The following is a 25,780-nucleotide window of genomic DNA, read 5'->3' as shown; positions in this document are numbered from 1 at the left end:
TTGTGATGAGGTGTGCCACATAGAAGGATTTCCTGACTACTGTGGTGATGTGATTATCAAAGGAGAGACTACTGTCCAGCTGGGTCCCAATGTCTCTTATCACACATTCAGCATTAAGTAGACTGCTGTTTATGTGGTAGTTCATGGGTACAGAGTTTTTACCAAAGGGGATGACAATGCACTTTTTGGCATTGAGCTTGAGGCCATGCCTCTGACACCAGGCATCTGTCTCAGTGAAGCCCTTCTGTAGGATGTCCACATCATTTGGGGACTCGACTATGGCTCCTAGTTTGCAGTCATCTGCGAACTTCATTAGCCAGAGGCCTTCTGTGTTAGCCTGTACTTCAAAGAAGTAGATACCAAACAGGAGAGGTCCCAGGACTGAACCCTGCGGTACTCCTCTTGTCACTGGTTTGAAGTCAGATTTGGAGTCTGCAACTTTTATAGCGTGGGTTCTGTCAGTGAGCCAGTTGGCAACCCATTTTGTGATGTAGGTATTTATATCTAGTTTAGTGAGTTTAGCTATAATTCCAGAATGGGGGATGGTGTTGAAAGCCTTGGCAAGGTCAAGATAGGCTGTGTGAACCACCTTGCCCTCATCTACAGCTTTGGTGACTGCCTCAAAGAAGTTGATCAGGTTCAGAAGGCATGATCTGCCTTTCACAAACCCGAACTGGGTGGGGTCCAGAGTTGGAGGTTATCAATGTCTTTGTTTATGAGTTCCATGATGATACATTCCATGGCCTTGCAGATCAGGCTCATCAGGCTAATAGGGCGATAGTTCCCAGGATCAGTGGTGGCTCCCCCTTTGTAGAGTGGGATAACTGTTGCTGTGAGCCATTCAGTGGGCACAAAGCCTGATGTGAGACTATGATTGAACATGGTGCTTAGGTGGGGAGCCAGTTTGTTCTGATGTTCATGTAGAAAATTTAAAAATTATTTGTCTGGAGAGCAAAATGCATAGACAGTGGCAGGAAAGGGTGTAACATTAACAAAAAGAGAAGAGGACCTGGGGTACTGATATCAGATAGCCTAAAGATAAGCAAGCAGTTTAGCAAACAATGATGGCAAAACACCAAAATGAGAGAAAAAAAGAATAAACATTTGAAAACATGAAAAAAAAAGGACCCATATATAGGCAACTGGTCAGACTTGGTCTGGATTACTGTGTGTAGTTCTGAGGAGTGAATTTTTCTCAGGGCACAGACAAGAGGACATATAAAATACAAAACTGTCAGAGTCAGACTTCATGTAGTAACAGTTAAATCTAATTATCTGGCATAAGACATTCTTTACTTTTACCTCTTTAATGTACTTTCACCAAAGAATATTTAGACTCGCTCTTGTTTTTCTCATCTTTATATGAACGTGGGAGTATTTAACATTAAGGTGTAATTCTAATTAAATATCTGTGTATTACCATCTATCTGCAGTTAAGAAGGAGGTCACACTTGTTTACTGAGAAGGCGCTCATTCTGGTATTGCCTTTCTCTATTATTAGAGTATCTGATGACAAATAAAACTAATGCCCTTATTTTCAGTATGGTCATATGTAGGTAGGATGCCTCATATGCAGATAGTGCGTGAAAGGTTTGCATTCTGTCCATGAGGAAACCAACTTCATATGCTGTGAATATATGACAAAAGTGTCATTACAAACCTCCATCTCATTTTACCCTATACATGGTTCAAGAAAAAGCATCATAGGTTCATAGGTAGGTACTAGGCTATCTGCCCGAGGGCATTTATAAGCCTAGCCAGAGTGTGTCAGCTTTCGCCACCCATTTGATTAATTAACTGAGCATCTGTCAAGAAGAGCCAATGAAGTGATCCCATGGGTGTATTTTCTGTTACCCATCCACTCATCAAGGTTTCTCTTGCAGAGTGTTAGTGAGGGGCTCTGCCTAATGTAGTTAGGAATTTTGTTCCAAAGCATGGGGAGTCTCTGTGACAGGAATCTATCCCTCCAGCATGTTCTATTTATTGTTGTTGTGAGGTTTAGCTCACTAGAGCGAGTGGCTCACAGTGACATGGATTTCTTTAGGTGGTGCATGTCCATCAATTCTGAGTTGGACATGGCTTTGTAAGTCAGGCAGAGATCACCTCTGAGTAAGCGATATACCGGAGTTTTTCCAGTCGGGCTGCATAGGACATATGTTTGAGGCCAGTAATCCTTGTAGTGAGGTACTTTTGTGGTCTTTCCAGCTGTTGGAAGTGTCTTGTGTGGTACATCCCAAATGGGGCATTGTACTCTATGATGGGTCTGATGAGTGACGAGTAGAGGGGTACTATAACCTCTTTATTTCTAGATGCGAACCCTTTAGTAATTAGATGGGCTACATAGAAGGATTTCCTAACTACTTTGGCAATATGATTGTCAAAGGAGAGATTACTATCTACCTGGGTCCCCAGATCTCTTATTACCTCTTCTCTATTAAGGGGGCTGCCACCTATGTGGTAATTCATGGGTGTTTTGATTTTCCCATTTAGTTTGAGACCATGACTTTGACACCAGGTGTCTGTCTCAGTAAGGCCCTTTTGGAGAATGTCCGTGTTAGCCGGAGAGTCAATTATGGCTCCCAGTTTGCAGTCATTGGTGAACTTGGTTAGCCATAGTCCTCCTGTGTTTTCCTGTACTTCTGAGAAGTATATGCCGAACAGTAGGGGTCCCTGGTCAGAGCCTTGTGGGACACCACTTGTGACTGGTTTAGAGTCGGACCTGGAGCCCACTATTCTTACCATGTGAGTTCTGTCTGTAAGCCAGTTGGCAACCCATCTCATAACGTAGGGGTTTATGCTCAGGCTGGTGAGTTTTTCTATAATTCCCGAGTGGGGAATGGTGTCAGAAGCATTGGTGAGGTCAAGGTAGGCTGTGTGTACCACCTTCCCCTCATCTATGGCCTTGGTGACTTTCTCAAAGAAATCAACCAGGTTTAGTAGGCATGATCTGCCCTTAACAAAGCCAAGCTGGGTCAGTTCAAGTGTTTGGAGGTTCCCAATGTCTTTGTTAATGAGTTCCATGATGATGCGCTCCATAGCCTTGCAGACCAGGCTAGTCAGGCTTATGGGGTGATAGTTACCAGGGTCAGTTGTGGCCCCTCCTTTGTGGAGCAGAATAACCATTGCTGTGCGCCATTCTGTGGGCACGTAGCCTGTGGAGAGGCTGAGGTTGAACAGTGTGTTTAGGTGGGGGGTTAATTTGTTCTGTAGTTCATGCAAGACGCAGCCTGGGACACCATGTGGCCCCATTGATGCTGTGCTTTTGGCTTTTGAAAGGGCTGTTTTCACCTGTGCGTCTGTGATTTCTGGGACACTACACTTTTCCGGTATTGTTGTGGGCCCTTTTGGGGGTGAGAGAGGGGTGAGATTTGCACTGAATCTATCTGTCAGGATGTTGGCAATATCAGTAAGTTCAGTATATTTTGTGCTATTTTGCACTAGCTCAGACCATATCTGCAAGTTGCCACTTAGATTCTTGACACAGCTAAAGAAGGATTTGTGGTTATCTTTCGAATCCTTGGCTATTTTTCTTTCAAAGTTAGCCTTGGATGATTTTAGTTTCTTACTGATACTGATCAGGTTAAGTACTTGGGATCAACAGTTGAGAGTAATGGTGAGTGTGGAAGAGAGGTGAAGAAGAGAGTACAGGCAGGGTGGAATGGATGTAAATGAGTGTCAGGAGTGTTTTGTGACAGACGGGTACCAGTAAGAGTGAAAGGGAAGATCTACAAGAGGGTAGTGAGACCAGCTATGTTATATGGGTTGGAGACGGTGGCATTGACGAAAAGGCAGGAGTCAGAGCTGGATGTGGCAGAGTTAAAGATGTTAAGATTTGCACTGGGTGTGACTAGGATGGACAAGATTAGGAATCAGTATATTAGAGGGTCAGCTCAGATTGGACAGTTTGGAGACAAAGCAAGAGAGGCAAGATTGCGTTGGTTTGGACATGTGCTGAGGAGGGATGCTGGGTATATTGGGAAAAGGATGCTAAGGATGGAGCTGCCAGGTAAGAGGAAAAGAGGAAGGCTTAATATAAGGTTTATGGATGTGGTGAGAGAGGACATGCAGGCGGTTGGTGTGAAAGAGCATGATGCAGAGGACAGGAAGAAATGGAAACAGAAGATCCGCTGTGGCGACCCCTAACGGGAACAGCTGAAAGAAGATGATGATGATGATGACTGATACTGATCAGGGATGTCTTTCCTTCTTAGGATTTGCTTTTTTTCTGAACTAGTTTCCTCCTTCTATTCTATAGCCTGTTTATGGCAGGGGTTCACCAGACTGGTTTCCTTCTCTTAGGGGAGTGAGTCTTGGTTTTGCTAGGGATGGCATGATCCATGCATTCTTGTAGGTGTCATAGAGTGCATTTGTAAAGGTTCCTGCATCTTGGACACTGTTATCCTTTAGCGTGGGGGCTGTGAAACTTACCACCTCTGTCTTAAGAAAGTTGAAGTTTGCTATAGAAAAGTTTTTCACTGTGGTTTCCTTGGTTGGGGGAGGTGGTGTGGTGTGGACATCCAGAGTGATTAGTTTATGGTCTGATCTAACCAGTGACGGGTTGACCTCTGGTGCGGAACACCTGTTGCCCATGTTGGTGATGACCAGGTCCAATATGTTTTCACCTCTGGTAAGGGAGTTTACCAGCTGATCCAGGGCATTTGAGTTGATAAATTCCAGGAAGAGCTGGACCTGGGAGTTTGTACTTGAGTAGTTTTCCCAGTTAATGGTAGGGTAATTGAAATCACTCAATATCACGGTGTTCAGTAGGACCTTTATGTTTTCCAGTGACTTCAGAAAGGTGCAGTGGTGGTCCTGGGTCATGGAGGGTGATCTGTAGCAGGCCACAATTTGCATTGCAGATTTACCTGATGTTAGTTGTACATGGATGATCTCAGAGGTATCATGCTGCACCACTAACCTGGAGGTGTAGGTATCCTTGATAAATATGGATACACCTCCTATTTTTGTGTTTCGGTCCATGTTCTGTGGCCGAAATGTGTGCCATGAGCTGTAGCCCAGTAGTGCTGGGGTGCTCTGTGAAGCCTTGAACCAGGTTTCAGTTACTGCACAGATGTCGACGTTCTCCATACTGAGGAGTGCTTCGAGAGTGTGCATTTTGAGATTTAAACTCCTGGTGTTGAGTAGCATAACCCTCATTTTTTTTTTTATTTGTACTGTTTACAGAGGTGGATTTGACTTTTGAGCCTTGCCTAAAAAAGGCACTATGGGGACAGCAAGAGCGTTGGCTTTAATAGCCTAGGAGTGACAGTGCAAGCCGTCTCTTGCGAAGCAATGAGGCTTGTCGAGCATGTCGTCCCAGGCTGACAGACACTGGATCTCCTTTGAATGACACCAGAAGCTTAGCCAATTGTTGAAATTGATCATTTTTTGTTTATACTGCTGTATCATTCTTGATGAAGGCAGGATGCTACTCAGGGTCAGAGATCATTCACCAAACATCATTATGATGGCCGCAATGAAGCATGAGGCATGACCAAACACAGCTCAAGGCATGACCAAACACAGATCAAGGCATGACCAAACACAGTTCAAAATTCTAGAAATCAGCAAAAATTAAAAATATTTTTCTTTGTATGGCAGCAAGACTCCATGCACTCCCCCAAACCCCCATACTAATTAAGTATACCAGTTCTGAGATTGCACAATGGCAGAGTCAGGGCAGATTCCCTGATCCCACTGCATTGTAATCTCCTACAAAAGGCTGCCAGCAAAATCTCCATAGAAATGAATATTTGCACTGCTGGTAAAAACTCCCTAGAAAAGAGCATTTGCTCTTATTTAAGGGTTCAGAAAGCATTCACTCATATGAGCGCTTGCTGTTTTGAATGTATATATTGCCACAGTATTCAGAAATCCATAAAAGGCTACAATTGTGTAAATAAACAGACATATGTAAATTACATAAAACTTAACAGAGTAACATTACTCTGTATAGTGAGCTTTTCAGAATTCATTGAAATGTTTGCCAATATTATCTATTGCTTATAAACAGTTAACATATAGCTACCCACACCCATGCTGCCTCTTGCTGTTTCTCTTTCACACCCCCCTGCTTTTTCTTTTCCCTGAGAATCTGTCTTGCCCTTACCTTATGCAACGCAAACATTTTTGGCACCTTCATTTTTTCCACTAACTATACTCCCCAACTCTTTGTATTTCACCTTATCAGAATGCTGTGTCAGTCTACAGTTACTTCAATGTCTAGTGTCCCGCTTGTTCATTTTAAGGTTCTTGATTAGGCAGAAAAGTCAGAATGCTGTTGATAAGGTATATGCCTTGCCAAACACTACAGGTATGGTGACTGTTGTACCGCTAACCGGTGCCATTGAACAAAGATGATGCTGTAATGGAAGCCATCTAAAACATGACTGAACAACTAGAGGAGGCGGTCACAGTTACAGAAACAGTGCTAAATAAACAAAGCACAGTGCTTCTGGAACAGCCACTGGTAAACATTTGCACAGTATCCTCCTTGTATGTGAGTGGGATATGGTGGAAGTGTTCAGTGGAACGTGGTGGAAGTGTTAAAGTTCTTGTCTCCTGTGATGAGATCCGAGTCATACAATCCTAATTAATGAAAAATGCACTGTCGATGAAAAGCAGAGTAGGATGGATGAAGGGATACTGAACTAAGACAAGAGGGTGAGTCGTTGTTTTATTTATAAAGCGTTATGATCGGGTCTTCAGTCGTGACCATATTATTATGTGTTCAAGACACGGATGCCAAGACATACTATGATCGGGTCTTCAGTCGTGACCATATTATTATGTGTTCAAGACACGGATGCCAAGACATACCGCTGGAGAATGAAGCTCGAGAGGGAAAGCTTGCTCTCCATGTCAAGAACACATAATAAATGGTTATGATCTGTGAGACCCAATCGTAACTCTTTGTAGTACATGGGTTTTATCTACTTCGTGTACTACTAGTTACAAAATAAAAAAGTGCAAAGTGTTTTGCTGACTTTGAGAGCAAGCAATAAATATTATTGGAGGAAAAAGTGAGGGACAGCTTTCAAATTGTGTTTTTAGTTAAATTGCTTGCAGACTGACATCTGTAAACTTCCATGCAGAGAACATAAATATGAGTCAAATAATTCATAGATAGTTGAGAGTGAAGGAACATCCTTTCCATGATACTGGACCTTAACAACACATAGGGTGTGTGTAACAATTGTTACACACCTCTGAAAGCATGGTTACAGTTGGATCTTGTGCTAAAGAATTACTTGACAGGTTTGTGGGGGTGGGGGGGTTCAGTTTTGGAGCATAATCATGGTGATCGATGCACTACATTTTATTAGTGTTCAGGACTTCACCCGAGTGTAATGTTATCTTTTTCATTCTGTGTTGCCACAAAGTATAACTGAAAAACTAAAAAAATGGTCTTAGTAGCTTGAAAAATACTGAGTAAACAAATCACGACATTTCAAGAACAATCACCATGAAATATTTGCATGGTATACTTTTCCTCCTGATGCTGTCTTCTTCAGATGAACATGTATCCACACTCTCTACGGCCATGATGGCCATTACTGAAACCTGGCTAAGGACACAAATTAAAGATAATACTTTTTTCCCCTCAGATACAGCATCATTGATTGTGATTGCACAGGCAAAAAATGAGGTGGTGAAACATTACTGTACTCAACCCAACTAACCATAACACCATATCTACACAAGTTCTCCACTTTTCCTAATGCAGAACTCTTATTGCATTACTTAAAACTTAAGCAAATTTGCTACTAAACTGCCCAGTTCAACTCACCACTGCATAGCCCTCAAAAATTAGAGTAGCTGGAATTCTCACAGAATGTCAGCTTTCACACAGTTAAATTAGCCCATAAAATGCTTTTTTCCCAATAAATGTCCCCATTCCACTAGTACAGTGGTACACTCCTGTAACATCCATTCACTCAGCAGACACTAACCTAAACAATGTAAAAACAATCATTCAGTTCGTCAGGTGACTCCCTCCATTCCATCTCTGTTATCTGCAAAATGGAACTCCCTGCCCATTAATATTAATTAGACAAATATCCTTCCTTGTCTCCTTTATAAAACAAACTACTGGACTGTTCCCTTAATTCCTGGCATTGCTCTTGTTCCAGCCACCCTGCATAAATTCTCTATCTCATCTCACTGCTTCTTCTTCTTTTCATCAGTAAATTACTTCTCACAATCTACTACCTTCCGTCATTGTACCTCACTATCTTATGTATTCATGGATTAATACTAGACCAACTTCCTTTGTGGGCCATTTTAAGACTAGCCAATTGCCTCATGGGAGAATCAAACCCTGCACCTTGTGTCTGTAAGGAAAATACCTTAACCATTACACCAACCTCCTACTATTGGGAATCTCCTAATACTCAACCCTCCTTCATTATAGCTCATTGACTTGTGTTATATTCTCCCAATACTCATCCATTATTTTTGTTTACACTAAAACTAACTCTCTTAAAAACTTTTGTCCTCAAAGAAACTTCCCTTTTATAGCTCTTTCATCTCCCAGTCATCACTCGTAACCAGGGGTTCTCCGCTCTCACTAAGACCTCCGTATCATTCCTTTCTTTACCCATAGCATTCTTACACCATTTATAACTGTGCATCTGTCTCACATGAGCATGATTACTGTCTTTATGTCCTTCTATTCCTATGCTGCAGTCTTCTAGCTGTGGGATTCCATGTCTTCGGCCGACTCATGCGTTGGTTCCTATACAAAAGCTTGCAGTGTGTGTGGGACGTCACATGTAGGGCCATAAACTAGGGGCCTTAAATGTGACATCTGCACGCACAATCCTCAGAATTTTTCCGCTGCAGACGACATTTGTATCATATGATCGCTTCTCCACAGACGTCGCATCCTAAGATAAGTAACCCATTGGGTTTCTAATTTTCTTATTTTTGACAATTGTTCTTGCTAACGCTTGGTTGCAGCCTTTAGCTGTTGTCAGGGAAAAAGGAAAGTGCCAATGTGGGTGCCAGATACCCCATAAAGACACCCATGACAGCTGGGTTGTTTTGCCTAGGCTGGGAACACGGTCACTCCTCCTGCGCTATTTGTCAATCATTTGTACCCAAGACCTTGTGCAGCCATCTAGCTATGTTAAACCTTTACCTGATAAACCAGCACCTTAAACAGTTAGCCCTTAGGATGGATCCTACATCGGAAGCCGCACCTGAACCTTCATCTAAGAAGACCAAGGTTCTTAGGCCTTCTTCGCCTGCCGCTCTGCTTCCCTATGCACTGCCAACTGCCATTCCAGGTGTTGAGCCGTGCTCGGAGGATACGTCGACTGCAGTGATGTCCCTCGTGGAGGCCATTTTACATCTGACGATCATCACATCCACGGAGCTTATCCAGACATCGACGACCGTCGATGTCAAGGGGGAACCAGTTTCGGTGATACCTCTGGCAGGGATCCAGACTTCGGATGTGTTACTGTCCAAACCCGATGCCAGGCCTCTCTCTACTTCCTCCCCGGCCGAAAAGAAGCCAAAAACTAAACATACCTCCACCTCTTCAGAAGTCACACTGGATTGGCAGGCCTTCACCTCTTTCTCATGCAGACCTTTATAGCCCTCAGGCCTTCAGCCTCAGCTACCTCCACTCTGCCTCTTCTGAGCCCTAGGCCTGCCTCTGCTTCTTCCCACCCATCCACAATCACTCAAGTCAGAGAAGAACAACATGATTCTTCCTTCTCATCCTCAGAAGAGTCGATTTCTTAAGTTTCCCAGATTGCCTCCCCCCAGGAACACTACTCTCCTGATGAGGAATCTGTGGAAGGTGATTCTCCCACTGAGGACATTACTTTTGGTGAGACCATCACAAAGATCAAGGATTACTTTAAATGGGATACATACCAAATGACAGACACCCAAAAATGGTACTTTGAGCTGCTGCAAGTGGAATCCCCCACCCCTTCAGCAGTTCCTCCTGTTCTGTCTGCTTACTTGGATGCCTTCAATGCTGCTTCCAAAGACCCTGACTACCAGCCTCCAGCACCTAAACATTCTGACCACTTCTACAAAGTACCAGAGGACCACAAATTCCTGGTCAAACCACCCTTGGTGGACCCAGCTGTTATTGCCACCACTGCAAATAAGCATTCTAGAATGCTGCCCTCTGCCTCCCTACTGCCCAGTGACAAAAACAGCAAGTACATGGATAGGATGGGGAAGAAGGTATACACTTCTTCAACTTTGGCTTTCAGACCCGTAAATTATCAGACCCACATGACAAAGTATGCATTAGGCTTGGTCTCTCAAGCCTCCTCCATGCTAGCATCCTTGCCTGACAGCCTCATCAAGACAGACATCTCAGCCAAACTTTCCTTGGCACAACAGGTAGCCAGGCATTCCATCAGATGCAGCTACAATGCTGCAGAAGCATCCCCCAGGTCTGCAGCATCTGCTTCAGCCCTCAGGAGGTATTGCTAAGACTCCAGAACCTCCCTGAGGATTTCAAGTCTAAGATCTTGGATGCCCCTCTGGACCACAATGTGCTTTTTGGCAAACAATCTGCTGGCCTTTTTAAAAATCTACAAGAAAAAAGCAAAGAACTCCAGGACATCAAGCACCTGCTGGTGTCACCCACTTCCAAGTATTATAGAAACTACCCTGCTAAGGCCACCTTTGTGAGACGTAGTCATCAGCCCTCCTCCTCCTCTTTAAGCTCTAGGAGAGGGGCTAGAAGACCTACCAACTCCAGATCCTCTGCTCCACCTTATCAACCCAGACAGCCCTTTCAGGACAGAGGAGGTCCCAGTAATGTTTGACTGCCTTGCCCACCTTCTCCTCTCAGCCCACTTTTCCAACTGTCTTCCCCTTTGGCAATCCATCACTTCAGACCAGTGGGTCTTAAACATTATTCAAAAAGGGTATTTCCTATCCTGGAAAGAAAAGCCACCCAGAAGAGGCATTCCTGTCATCCCCAAAAACCAGGCCCATCTCATGGCACAGGTTCTGGCAGATCTTTTAAAACTACGCACCATAGAACCTGCCCCCCAGGACAGGAAGGGAAGGGGTTTTTCTCCTGCCTCTTCCTGGTCCCCAAAAAAGACAGCCCCTTGAAACCCATCTTAGACCTGTCCTTCCTAAACCTCTATCTTCAGGTACCATCTTTCAAAATGCTCTCTCTTCCCACTCTGCTGCCCCTCATTCCAGCCAAGGCCCTCATGACCACCCTGGACCTAAAGGAGGCCTACCTGTGCATACCCAGCAGGAATTCCCACAGACAATTCCTGCATTTCTTTGGACCTGCCTCTTATTTCCAATTTACTGCCTTGCCCTTTTGTTTATCCATGGCCCCCCAAGTCTTTACAAAGTGCGTGGCTCCAGCCATTACCTTCTGCAGAACTCAGGGTATACAGATTTACCCTCATCTGGATGACATCCTGATACTGGCAGAGTCCAGTGATGCTCTATTGAAGCATCTACATTTCACCACGTCCCTTCTGCAGAACCCGGAATTCACCATCAATCTCCCCAAATCCTCTCTAATCCCAAGCCAGGACAAAATTTTCCTAGGCTGCAGAATCAGAACAGAAACAATGAAGGCCTTTCTACCACAGGACAAGGTTGTTTCTTTGACTTCCCACTTCCAGTAAGCTGTACTATCCCAATAGGTGACGGAAAGGCAATTTCTTCATCTCCTGGGTTTAATGGCAGCGACCATCCCCATGCTACCACTGGCAAGAATGCACATGCACAAGTTAAAGTGGTTCCTGAAGAACACCTGGTCCCAACATCGTCATCCCCTAGAGCAGGCCATCCCCCTCCTTCCCTGTCTGAAAACAGAAATCAGTTGGTGGATCCAGCAAGTGCAACTGAATCCAGGGCTCCCACCACAACCACCCACCCCAACCCAAGTAATGCATACAGATGCCTCAGATTCAGGTTGTGGAGCAACTCTGGCCTCTTACAGGATTCAGGAAACGTGGCATCCCTCTCTTCAGGCCAAACACATCAATATCAGGGAAATGACAGCAGTCTTCTTAGCTCTAAAGACCTTCACCCCCCCCTTCTGGTTCCAGGGGTGCTCCAGATTATCACTGACAACAGTATGGTGATGTGGTACCTCAACAAACAGGGAGGAACAAAGGCCTATCAGCTGTGCAGATTATCCCTGTTGATATGGAACATAGCCTATCATCTCAGCTTAGTCCTGCAAGTGGCCTACATCCCCTCACAGGACAACCACCAAGCAAATCTCTTGAGCAGGACCTCCTCACCTCAGCACAAATGGATGCTGAGCAGGGAGGTCTTCTTAGACATAGTCCACTGGTAGGGTGCTCCACAAATATACCTGTTGGCCTCCCCCCAGAACAGGCAACTGCAGAACTTCTGCTCAAAAACCCACTCCCCTCTAGCATGGACAGTGGATGCTTTCAGTTTCCCTTGGGAGGGGAAGTTCCTTTATGCCTTCCCCCCATTCCCACTGATTCAGAATGTCCTCCTGAAAATTCAGAAGGACAAACCAAAAATCTTGTTAGTGACTCCCTACTGGCCAAGGCAGCACTGGTCCCCCCTACTTCACAAACTAGCCAAGGGCAATCACTTCAAGTTACCCTACAAGGTGGACCTCCTGACACAAGACAAAGGAACTCTCCTACACCCACACTTACAGATGTTGTCTCTGACTCTGTGGGTGATAAACCTTTGATCCCTTTCAGACACCACTACTCAGAGGACATGCTTTCAGTCCTAAGGGAGGCAAGGAAACCTACCACCAGAAAATCTTGCCTGGCTAAGTGAGAAAGATTTGCAAAATGGTATCTGAACAAGGGAAGGGACCCCAGCTCTACTGCAGTTCCCCTGGTCCTAAACTACCTGTGTCAATTGATAAAGAGTGGACTTTCATATTCTTCTATAAAAGTACACCTCTCTGCCATATCAGCCTGCCTGCCCCTGGAACCCCCTTGCTTGCCAGGCTCGACGTAAAGCTCTTCCTTAAAGAGGTATTGCACATGAGACCACCTAGGTTCATAGGTTTATACTAGGCTATCTGCCCTAAGGCATTTATAAGCCTAGCCCAAATTTTTGTGGCTTACGCCACCCCTTATATGAAAAAATACTGTGCCCATTAGTTTGTTGTGCCTCTGTCCAGCAGTGACACAGAGATGATTCCCCAGGTAAACCTACGATCTCCCAACCACAGGTCAAGATTTCTCTTGAACAGAACCAGCGAGGTGCTCTGCCTCACATGGACCGGGATTTTATTCCACAGCATAGAGAGTCTCTGAGTGATAAATCTATCCTTCCAGCATGTCCTATTTATATCCGTGCTAAGGTTTAAGTCGCTTGCTCTAGTGGTTTTGGTGGATTTGGATTTTTTGAGGTGGAGCATGTCCATTAATTCTGGGTTGGACATGGCCTTGTATGTCAGGCACATGTCACCTCTGAGCAGACGGTATGTGACTGAATAGAGCTGGAGTTTCTTCAATCTGGCAGCATATGACAGATTTTGGAGTCCCTTTATCCTTTTGGTGAGGAACTTTTGGGGTCTCTCCATTTGCTGCAGATGTCGGGTGAGATACATCCCGAATGGGACATTGTACTCGATCATTGATCTGATAAGTGAAGAGTACAGGGGAACAATGACCTCACTAGATCTGGATGTGAATCCCTTCATGATCAGGTGGGCAATGTAGAAGGTCTTTCTAATCACTTTAGCAACGTGAGTGTCAAAAGAAAGGCCACTGTCAACCTGGGTCCCCAGGTCCCTGATAACCTCTTCTGTGCTTAGTGGATTGCCACCTATATGGTAGCTTGGGGTTACCTTGTTTTTCCCGAAGGGTATGACTATACATTTTTTGGCGTTTAACTTCAGGCCATGGCTCTGGCACCAGCTATCTGTTTCCATGAGTCCCTTCTGAAGGATATCCGTGTCCGATGCACTTTCCACTATGGTGCCCAGTTTGCAGTTGTCTGCAAACTTTGTCAGCCAAAGTCCTCCCATGTTGGCCTGTACTTCTGAGAAGTAGATGCCGAACAATAGGGGGCCAAGGACCGAGCCCTGTGGGACACCACTTGTGACCGGCTTGGAGTCTGACATAGCGCCAGCAACTCTAACCCTGTGGGTTCTGTCCTTAAGCCAGTTTACAACCCATCTTGTGACATATGGGTTTACATTTAAGCTGGTAAGTTTTTCTACAATACCAGTGGGGTATTGTGTCGAAAGCCTTTGCAAGGTCAAGGTAGGCTGTATGGACTGCCTTTCCTCATCAATGGCCTTGGTGACTGTTTCAAGAAGTCGACCAAGTTCAAAAGGCATGATCTTCCCTTGACGAAGCCAAACTGGGTCGGGTCCAATGTCTGCAAGTCCCCTATATCTTTGTTTATGAGCTCCATTATGATCCTCTCCATAGCTTTGCAGACTAGACTTGTTAAGCTTATGGGGCGTAATTACCAGGGTCCGTAGAGGCACCGCCTTTGTGGAGTGGGACCACAGTTGCCGTATGCCACTCCTTGGGCACGTATCCTGTGGTAAGGCTGAGATTAAACAGCTGCCTTATGTGCGGGTTTAATTCCTCATTTAGCTCGTGTAGCACACAGCCGGGGACACCATCCGGTCCCATTGATGCTGTGTTTTAGCTTTAGAGAGAGCAGCTTTCACCTGCACATTTGAGATGTCTGGGAGGCTACACTCCACTGGGATAGTTATCTCTCCTTTAGGGGGGGAGAGGGGGGTGAAGTTTGCACTGAACCTGTCTGCCAGTATGTTGGCAATGTCTGTGGGTTCAGTGATTTCTGTATCATTTTGGACTAATTCTGAGCATATCTGGGAGTTTCCACCCAGGTTCCTAACATAGCTGAAAAAGGCCTTATGATTGTCCTTTGAATCCATGGCAATTTTTCTCTCAAAATTGGCCTTAGTTGATTTTATGAGTGCTCGTATTGAAACTTATCCCCCACCTTGGGACCTTAACTGCATCTTAGAGAAATTAAACCAGCACCACTTTGAACTGTCTGGGCCTTCTTCCTTACAGATGTGCACATGGAAGATGGTCCACATCAGCCAGAAGAGTGTCAGAATTGCAGGCCTTAATGGCCTGTCCCCCCTACACCGTCTTTCACAAAGACAAGGTGTCCCTGCAAACCAACCCCTCCTTTATGCCTAAAGTGGCCAACGATCTCTCTCTTAACCAATCCATTCATCTACCCGCTTTCTTGCCCTCACCCTCTAATGAAGGGGAGAGGATACTGCACTCCCTGGACATGAACAGACAACTTAGGTTTTACCCAGGACAAGACCAAGGCCATCAAAAAGACTAACCAGATTGTTTGTCTCCTTCCACCCCAGAGCCCTGGGCAAGGCAGTCTCCAAGCCAACCATTGCATGCTGAATCAGGAAAGCTATTTGCTTCTGCTACTCCCACCATGGAAAGGAACCCCCAGGGGGAATCAAGGTCCATTCACTAGAGCTGTGGCCACCTCAAGAGCCTAGACACAGCATCCATTTTGGAAGTAGCCACTTGGGACACTATCCACACTTTCACCAAGCATTACAAACTGGACCAATTTTCCAGAGCTAGGACAGGATCTGCCAGGGCAATCCTGCATGGTCTTGTAGAACCCTCTTCATCTACCACCACCCTGTCATCCGCATAAGCTGTGGTATGCTCCCACACCAATAATATTGCAACATAGCATTAGAAGGACATAGAATATTTGTGTAAAAATCCAATAGAAACTTGCAAATATATTTGCTAGAGATTAATAGCGGAAAGACAACAAACCTTAGCCAGTTTGTAACACAGTAGAAACTTATTTGTAATTGTCTCTAGTACAAGGTTGAAACAGAATGAAATAGGTTCTATTTAGAAACTGAAAAAAATACAATGTACCTTACTGTAGAGTGAAGCAGCTGGATGGAGATTATTTCACTTGGGACATGGGGGTAGAAAAGTTATTTTGTATTTGGAGCCACAAAGACTAAAGTAGCTGGAGAACAACTGAGATGAGGGGAGGGCCAGTCATGTATTTAAATAGAATGCAGTCCCACCCCCCCCAGATGGTTTTCCACCAAAAACAATCAATGAGATACAAAGTTTATGGATACAAAGACAAGGTCTTTGAACTCTACTTGAGGGGAGAATCACAGCATCTAATTTTATTGCTCTGGTTTTTATTTGCTTTTTCCAGGGACATTTTACACAGCTAGAGTAAAATATGCTAAAGTGTTAGTTTGGCTTCACCTTCAGCAGTATAAGGCCTGTGGGTGTGGGTGGGGGTCTCCCTCTAGCAGGTTCAGCACTAGAGTACAGAACACACTGATGCAGAAGTGATGGAAAACAAGATAGTTAAGTTTAATTTGATTCGTTGAAACTGCCTTACATAGGTTTAAACTGAAGGTATTTCCCCTTTTTTCTTTTGCAACTGAAGTGAAATTCAGCTGTAGAAGTTCCCTTGGTAGTGAGATTGTCTTCATTTTTGCAGCAGGAATTGGCAGAGATACTATATGCTTGGTACAGTAGGTTTTATCTGAAGGTGTTTCTCCTTCCATGCTTTTGCATGTAAAATGGGGATTTAGTGTTTAGGTAATTAGAAACTTTAGCAACATGTGACATTCTTTTGTTCTTGATACTTAAACACAGCTAAACAATGTGGTACTTACAGACAACTCTGGCAATTGACTGAATGGTGTATTTTCAAATGAAAAACAAACCAAACAAGTCAAAATAATGTCATAAATAGTTCTCTCTGTTATGGAACTACTGTCTGCAGATAGAGAGTAATACAGGCAACAGGTAAAGTGGAGCATGAAGGCAGAGAATTAACCTGATTTTGAAACTGTAAACTACATTCTGAACTCTAAAAAGCTTTTTCCTGTGACGCTCCAAAAGAACTGATCACACAAGATATATATTATAAGATGAAGGATCACTCTTCACTGGTGAATGATTATTTGGGATGATTCTACAAGGACAAGACTCCTTCAGCAGATCACCACTGCAATGAATGGACTGGAAACAACACAGTTAGATAAACAAGCATAGTTTAATTTCTAAGCACTTTCACCTTCAGTAAATGCATCATCAAAGAGAAAATCAGAGCACAGGAAGCAAATCTGTTTAAATGCACCTCTCAGTAGGTATTTAACCAATATTATACCATGATCCCCCCAAAACGTGCACGCTGACTGGCCAGCGTGCCCGTTGTAAATCGAGTTATACTAATGGAAAAAGGTCCGGTCGCCCGGACTTTTTTCCATTAGTATAACTCGATTTTAACATTGTCGCTATGTTAAATGGGTTTAACATGCGAGACAGCTTTAAAATAAGCAACGGAGATCTCCGTTGCTTATTTTAAAGTGTCTCGCCATGTTAAACCCATTTAACATAGCGACAGTGTTTTAAAGCAACGGAGAAAGCAAGATCTCCGTTGCTTTTTTGTTCGCTATGTTAAATGAGTTTAACATAGCGACAGTTTTAAAATAAGCAACGGAGATGTCCGTTGCTTATTTTAAAACTGTCTCGCTATGTTAAACTCATTTAACATAGCGAAACACTAAAAAAAAGCAACGGAGATCTTGCTTTCTCCGTTGCTTTTGCCCACAGCAGAACTGCCGCGGATGCCAGACATCTGCGGAAGGGCAGTAAACAGGCATTATACTATGCCATTATTTAAGAAAAGTAATAGTTTCTTTTCTTAAATAATGTCATGGTATAATAGCAATAACCCACTTCTGGGTGTGGGTAATGCTAAATTTACCCACGGTTGGCTTTGTTTGGTCCTCGGGCAGCCTCGGGACTAAACCACGCCAACCGTGGGTAAATTTAGCATTACCCACACCCAGGCGTGGGTTATTGCTATAAGAATCCTTATCAAGAACAAGTGCAGCAGCATTTAAAGTGACAGTGTATGTGTGTGTATACATATTTATATATATATATATATATATATATATATATATATATATGAAGCACAAATATAAATACATATAAAACAGACACAAAAAATATAAAACTTAATACTATGCTGCTTAAGAGTATAACAATACTTAAATACCATTTACTGTTCCGTGTTTTTACACTTTTAAGTAGCATAGCATTAGGTTTTATGCTTTTTATGTTTGTTTTATATGTGTTTATATTTGTGCTTTGTATATATGCACTTTAAATGCTGCAGCACTAGTTCTTGATAAGGGTTTTCATTGGTTAAACACCTACTGAGAGGTAGATTTAAACAGATTTTCTTCCTGTGTTCTGATTTTTATCTCTGATGGTGCCTTTACTGAAAATAAAAATGCTTAGAAATTAAACTATACTTGTTTATTTAGCTGTGCTGTTTTCAGTCCATTCATTTCAGTTGTGGTCTGCTGGAGGAGTCTGATCTGTTTCCTTTGCCACTGCAGGTTTTGACCTTACATTGGGCAGCCTATGAGTGGTTATGAGTCTACAAGAAAACATAGTTAAATGTTCAGGTAAAGCTAAATTCGTCTGTATCTGACTCATACATTATCTTCTTCTGTTTCCTATGCACAGAAATGGTTCAAATAAATGATCAGACTCAGACGAAAAGGATGGTCAGACGAATATCCTCCACTACTCCTAACAGGACAGCTAATTTATACCTGAATGAGTAAGTCTGGTTCATTGTGTTGGCGATGAATAGTTACAAGCTAATAATAGCATTGCAGTTTGAGGACTTAATATGAAGCAGTACTGAAATTGTTCTAGATGCATGAAGACAAAGAGGACAGCAGAAAGTAGTTGTATTTGTTTTACTGCAGAAGAAATTAAGGCTGTGTAGTAAGTGCAATCAGTACCTCACCTCTTCTTCAGTCATGCCTTATTACATGCTTTATAGGTAAATATTATTTTATCAGTTTGCAGATTAATATGTGTAGCCAACATCAAGCTTGGTACCATGTCTCTGTAAGGTAAAGACCTTACCATTATGCCAAACCCTCCCTCCATCCTTACTTGAGATTCCGGTCGTTCAGTCTGTGGGTCAGTAAACTTCATTGGACAGGGGTGGAGAAACTATGTTTAACAGGGATATTTGAATGCAATATGATTCCTGTCAAATGAATAAATGCAACTGTCTACAAAGACTACATATCTCAGAAAAGGAATCCAAAAACTATCCCACACTTTTAGTTCTTACATGAACAGCAACACTATTTATCAATAAAGCATTTATGATGCAGAGGTGTGAGCATTCAGCCAATGTCACTTCTGTGATAGCTGTACAACCCTTATAAATCTTGCATCTTCTGATAATTATTTATTATCTGTCTAGCTATAATGCTCCACAAATGTAAAATGGAGTGCTGCTTCTGCTACTGCAAGTTGCATCAGGATGTGAAGTAGTGTGTATGTTGTGTCATTTGCAATAGTATTTGCTGCAAGTAATTAACTAAGTATTTCCCATTCCCTTTCACTATATTTTAATTCAGTATACATGCAACAGCCATGTTCAGTTTTGCTGGGTTTGTATTTGTTCTTGGCATTCTGTTCTAGAACTGCTCAAACATTAACACCTAACATCAGAATGCTTTTTCTGAATGATAATAAGATGGAAATTCTAATAACTGGCAATGTTATGTAGTCCTATCTCACCATAATTCTTGCTGGATGGGTTCGGAGCTGATATTCAGCTCCAACTCGGCTTATGCTAAAGCTCGAGAGCTTTTTACTGGCTCGAGGCTAGCCCCTATCCCATGGTGCCTCACGGCAATTCCCCAGATCTCATTAGCCGTGAAAGCTTCGAGGTTGTGTCTTACTGGCTCGTTGGCTAAGTAGAACAATTTTTTACTTATTTAGTCCTTTTTTACCACCTTTTTCTGTCATATATATATATATATATATATATATATATATATATATATATATATATATATGTATATGTATATGTATATGTATTAATAGTTTCTTCTGTATTGTGCTGCTGTTTTTTGAAAGTTTTCAACCCCTATTCCCCCCTTAGGACTGTATGGCTCATTTAAATTAGAGGGCCGTAGTGCCCGTTTAAGTTAGAGGGCCTTTCCTCCCTGTGTGTGTATGAAAAGATAAGGATCATCTCCCTTCGGGCTTCAAAAAATGCGACAGATGTGCACAGAAAATGTCTCTTACAGACAGCCACACCAGTTGTGTATATTGTCTGGGCAAAACCCATTTACAGGAACCTTGCACCTTCTGTCACGCTTTTAGTACAGGAGTGTTAAACAAAAGGAAGAGAAAGCTTATTGACAGGGGTCTCATGACCAGTTCCTTCCAAGAACAGCTGGAACTTGGTCAGGCAGCTCCAAAATCTTCAAAGAGAAAATCATCGGCCCCGACTTCGGAGCCGACCAAAAAGTCTAAAGCGTCGGAACCAAGGAGTTCCGGTTCCAACTCTGCTTCATCTTCGGTACAGTCTATTCCATTGGTTTCGAGAGAGTCCTTGGTACTGAAGGTTTTGCCTGACATCGAGACTGTATCTCCTATTTTGAGATCTCCTATTTTAGACAGAAGGAGGTCTCCTTCAGTCTTTACCAGATCCTGCAGGACTCTGTCAGATAAGGGTGGTGAAGAGGTTGCTTTCAGACCCAGCTCTGGCTGGAAAATTGACCCCTCCAGACCCATAGGTCTCAGAGCCATCCCCCGTACCGATCACTGTTCCTCCTCCGACTGCTTTGCTCTCAGAACCTATTACATCAGGTTCCTCTGTCTTCAACCCTTCGGCTCCAGGGATTCCTCAGAACCAATTACTTTATTCTCGATGGCTCAGTCTGGAGCAGAGGATTCTAGGAGCCGACACTCTTTCGACTCCGACGGGGACAGTCACCCTGGGTTCTCTTTGGAACTGACCCTCCCCCTTGGAGCCTCAGCTCAACTCAGCTTGGCTCCGAATTCTGCTTCGGAGCCATTCCCTCTTGCTAGGAGTCGACCATCCGCCCCCTCAGAGCGGAGGTAGTCTTCTGAGTGGGGAGGAAAAGCTTTTCAAAGCTATAGAGAAGGCTTTATCCTCTACCAAAGCCTTCCTTTGGAACCTGTGTCCTACCAGCAGTAGGCAGCAACCTCTTCACCCCTGCCACTGCCACAGCATAGGGAACCAGAGGTCCAAGTAGCCCCCATTGGAGGCACCCCCTCTTCCGAGACCTCCCCAGATTATCCCACTGGAGAGCTCCATCCAAAGAGGTTATGTAAGAGGAAACATGTTGACCCCCTGAGTCTGTCACATCAGACACTGATTTAGAGGAATCGGAAGGGTCCCCTAGATCTCCCTTTGAGGATGTCTCCTTCTCTGACATCCTAGAAATCCTTAGACAGAGGGGTGATTGGAAGACCTCTAACCCTACTGAGGATGAATCAGTGTATCTTGAGGCCTTTGGCTCCTGACCTTCACCTCTTGGGTGACACCCCCTTATGACCAACTTTTGGAGGTCATTTCGCAGAAAGCATGGACCTCTCCAGATTCAGTGGAAGCCGTCCCGAGGAGGCCAAACAAATTTATGACAGCACCTGAGGACAAGTCTTTCCTTAGTAAGGGAGTTCCAGTTGATGCTATGGTGGTAGCAGTGGCCACCAAAAAGGAATTATCTGAGATGTCTTCTAATATCCATCCTCCTAACAAAGAGTCCAGGACGATGGATAGGTGTGGGAAGCGTACTTTTTCTTCAGCGGCATTTACACTAAGATCACTGAATTACCTGACTCACTTCACTCATCTGCAGAGGGATCTCCTGAAAGAGTTAGGAGATACCGTTCAGTGTTCAGTAGCTCTAGGTTCCATGGACAAGGTTTCCACACAGCTCTCCACCCATACTTCCATAGCTAACTCCTCCATGAGGCTGATCTCATATGTGGCAGATGGAGCGAGCAGGGCAACCGCAGCAGGAATAGCCCTGAGGAGAAATTCATGGATGCGGCTTTGTAATTTTATGGAATCCTTCAAGTCTTCCTTTACTAACGTTCCCTTTGATGGTTCATCTATTTTTGGACCCCAAGTGAATGAGACTTCGACTAGGTGCGAGCAGGAAGGAAAAACCTTATCTGCCATTGGAGTCCATTTCTCTCTCCCATCCAGACCTTATCTCAAGGGTAATACAGGAGGGAAAATATGGTTCCGCAAATCCCAAAAAGGTTTTCCTCAGGCACAAGGTCAACCCTCCCCCAGGGGCAGAGGGGGAGGATATAATGGAAGACGCTGCCCTCGCGGCAGAGGAGGTCCACAACATCAGGGTGACAGAGAAGTTTTCTCTGATCATCCCTTCCATCGACCCTGGGGGTTTGCCCGACTGTCCGTCTTTGGAGGCAGTCGGGGGTCGTATATCGCTGTACCCAAGCGCCTGGCTAACTATCACTCAAGATCATTTGGTACACACAGTAATATCCAGAGGTTAACTGATTCCCTTTATTTTCAAACCCCCAACAAACCAGTCTCTTACAGACGTACCACCCATCCAACTAGACCATGCAACATCAGAGGTCATCTCGTTGCCACAAAAAAAGAGTCATCCAAGAAGTCCCCATAGAACAAGTAGGATCTGGAACTTACTCTTGATTCTTTTTAGTTCCAAAAAAGACAGGGGACTGGAGATCAATTCTAGATCTCAGCAGGCTCAACAAGCATGTGAAAAAAATCAAAGTTCCGAATGGTCACTCTGCAGTCGATATTTCCCTTTATTGGGAAAGTCAACTGGATGTGCTCAATTGATCTCCAGGATGCATACTACCACATCAAAATGGACAAGCACTCCAGGAGACACTTATGCTTCTGGCTGGGAGCCAGCCATTTTCAGTTCAGAGCACTGCCCTTTGGCCTCACTACAGCCCCCAAAGCGTTTACCAAATGCATGGCTGTGGTAACGGCTCACCTGAGACATCAAGGATTCCAGGTGTTTCTGTACCTAGACAACTGGCTCCTTTCTGCTATCACCAAGCATCAATTCATAAGGACCAGGGACAAGACTCTATCCTTGTGCATCAGCCTAGACATCACTGTCAACTTGCAAAAGTCAGTCTTATCTCCCTCGCAGCATATTGTATATCTAGGCTCAGAAATAGACACAACCACCATGTTAGTAAAGCTAACACAGGAAAGAGTGGAATCTCTACACAGTCAGATCAGATCCTTATTAAAGAAACAAAGAGTCCAGGTCAGAGTAGTACTTCAAGTCCTAGGGACTATGGCTTCCGCCATCTTATTACTTCCTCTTGCTCGTCTACATATGAGGATTCTCCAATGGATGCTGTTTGCACAATGGTCGATGCAAAACCTTCCATTATTTCACCAGATATTAATAACAAACGCATGCAAAAGGGATCTGACTTGGTGGTTACACATGAAACAATTTGTCATAGGTCGTCCACTTGTTCCTCCCCAAGAGAAAGCAGTTTTGACCATGGACGCTTCCCAGATAAGGTGTGGGGGTATTATCTGGGAAAGACAGTCCAAGGTACTTGGCAAAACCATGAGAACCACTTACACATCAGTGTTCTGGAGATGAGAGCGGTGCTATATGCATTGCAAGCACTTCACAGCTCCCTTCCCACTGGAACGATTGTGATTCAGTCAAACAACATGTCTGTTGTGTGGTACATAAACAAACAAGGGGAAACTAAGTCTTACCCACTTTGCAGGGAGGCCTTAAGAGTTTGGAAATGGGCAATGGATACTCAAAGCTTCCTAATAGCAATGCATATCCCGGGGAAATCCAACATAATAGCAGACAAACTCAGCCGAGCAATTCTGATGCCTCACGAGTGGTCCCTGAATCCAATGGTTGCGAAAGAGATCTTTCACAAATGGGGCCAGCCTTGCTGCAATCTATTTGCCACTCACCTGAACACCAAATGCAGCAGCTACTTTGCCCTCCTTCCCCATCCGGGGAGGTCACCCAGGGATGCTCTAGTTCACGATTGGCCCCCAGGACTTCTCTATGCCTTTCCTCCCTTTCCACTCATACCCAAATTAATACAGAAAGCAAGACAGTTGAGGAGTTCCTTGATCCTCATTGCTTCTTACTGGCCTCGACAAGTTTGGTTTCCTTTCCTGTGGCCCTACCTTTTGGAGGAAACATGGATTCTGGATCCATCTCCAGATCTCCTGATTCATCAATCAGGACAGTTCCACCCCTCCATCCACACCCTCAAATTGACAGCATGACTGCTCCAATTCCACGTATAGCCAAGTGCATTCCCTTATCTCCACACATCCTAATTTCATCCTATAAACCTTCCACTCAGAAACTATATTCTAGCATATGGAAAAGGTTTTCCCTTTGGGCGACAAACCGGGGCTTAGATCCATATACAGCTCCTTTAGACTCCATTTTATCCTTCCTAACAACAATTTTTCTTGAAGGAGTAGCAACCGCTACAGTTAGAGTTCAGTTAGCTGCCATTTCCAATTTCCATTTTGGTTTCATGGGAAATCCAATCATGCAACACTCCCTCTGTAAAACCTTCTTAAAAGGAGTTCTTCTTCTTAGGCCCCCAATAAAACAACCTTTAGAACCCTGGAACTTAAATTTAGTCCTCTCATCCTTGATGTCTGCACCCTTTGAACCATCCTCATCGTCAGACTTAAAATTGTTATCATGGAAAACCCTGTTCTTGGTAACTATAACATCGGCTAGGAGAGTCTCGAAACTTCAAACCCTAACTATTCAATCTCCTTACATTATCTTTCACAAGGATAGAGTCTCTTTTAGGACAAAACCTTCCTTTCTCCCTAAGGTATGCTCAGAACACAACCTGAATACTACCATTGAGCTACCTGTGTTTTTTTCCAAACCACTCTAATAAATCAGAGTATAGACTTCACCAGCTAGATGTTCATGGGATGTTCAGATTCGGGTCTATATTATATCCTCGAACGCTTAAAAAAGCGAACGCTGATTGATCAAACTTATTTTCACAAAACTGCAAAATATTGAAGCAGCAGAAACTTGAATTTTTTTTTAGGGAAAGAATTTGGTTGTCTGTTTCTGTTGCTTCGGTATTTTCAGTGTTATGGTGGAAAGTTACCGGTCAGATTCAGGTAAGTGTGCGATTGTGTGGATGTGAGTGTTAGGGTGATTTAGGTGAGTTAGGGTTAGGGCTCAGGTTAGGTGTGTGTGCGATTGAGTGGACATGAGGGTTAGGGTGGATTTAAGTGAGTTAGGGTTAGAGAGCGGGTGAGGTGAGTGTGCGATAGTGACGGACCTTAGGGTTAGGGTTTGGGTTAAGGCAAGTGGGTAGTTAGTGGTGTGTGCATAGTTTAGTGTAGGGTTAGGTATCAGATTTTAGGTGTATGTGTGTGGATTTCTGTTTGTTTGGTGTGCTTGTGTTGTGTGTTATTTGTTTTGGATCAGCGATTTTTTTTCCCTGGGAAAAAAAATCACTGATCTGACAGTTCGAGATTGTAAGCGTTCGCTTAAATTAGGTCGATCAATCAGCGTTCGCTTTTTTAAGAGTTCGATGATATAATATAGACCCTCAGATTCTATATACACAGGACCAAAGAATTCAGGAAATCTGATCAACTTTTTGTTTCCTTTTCTGACAAAAGAAAAGGCTTACCTGTTTCAAAAATTACTCTTTCAAAATGTCTTTCGGATTACATATCCTTTGCTTATCAACAAACTGGTAGACAATTACCATTAAAAGCTAAAGGTCAGTCTGCTAGGGCTGTAGCTACTTCATGCATCTTTAGATCTAGGCTCCCAGTTGATACTATTTGTGCAGCAGCTACTTGGGCAAGACCACATACGTTTGTCTCTCATTACAAATTTGATTTGGCCTCCCGGGACAGGTCATCTTTTGGGTCCACTGTGCTGAAG

At 43.7% G+C, this 25,780-nt stretch overlaps 1 protein-coding gene across 1 annotated transcript in view; it reads left to right on the top strand.

Annotated features, from left to right (window-relative positions):
• Positions 1-25,780, top strand: part of LOC122815196 — a 249,413-nt gene that overhangs the window by 221,902 nt on the left and 1,731 nt on the right. Inside the window, exon 16 of the mRNA XM_044087489.1 lies at positions 18,513-18,609. Coding sequence (XP_043943424.1) covers positions 18,513-18,609 — 97 coding nt within the window. The remainder of the gene's footprint in view (positions 1-18,512; positions 18,610-25,780) is intronic.

Source organism: Protopterus annectens, chromosome 11.part0 (assembly GCF_019279795.1).
Source record: "Protopterus annectens isolate FY-2018-M chromosome 11.part0, PAN1.0, whole genome shotgun sequence".
NCBI lineage: Eukaryota > Metazoa > Chordata > Ceratodontiformes > Protopteridae > Protopterus > Protopterus annectens.
This window is presented reverse-complemented; position numbering and strand designations above follow the sequence as displayed.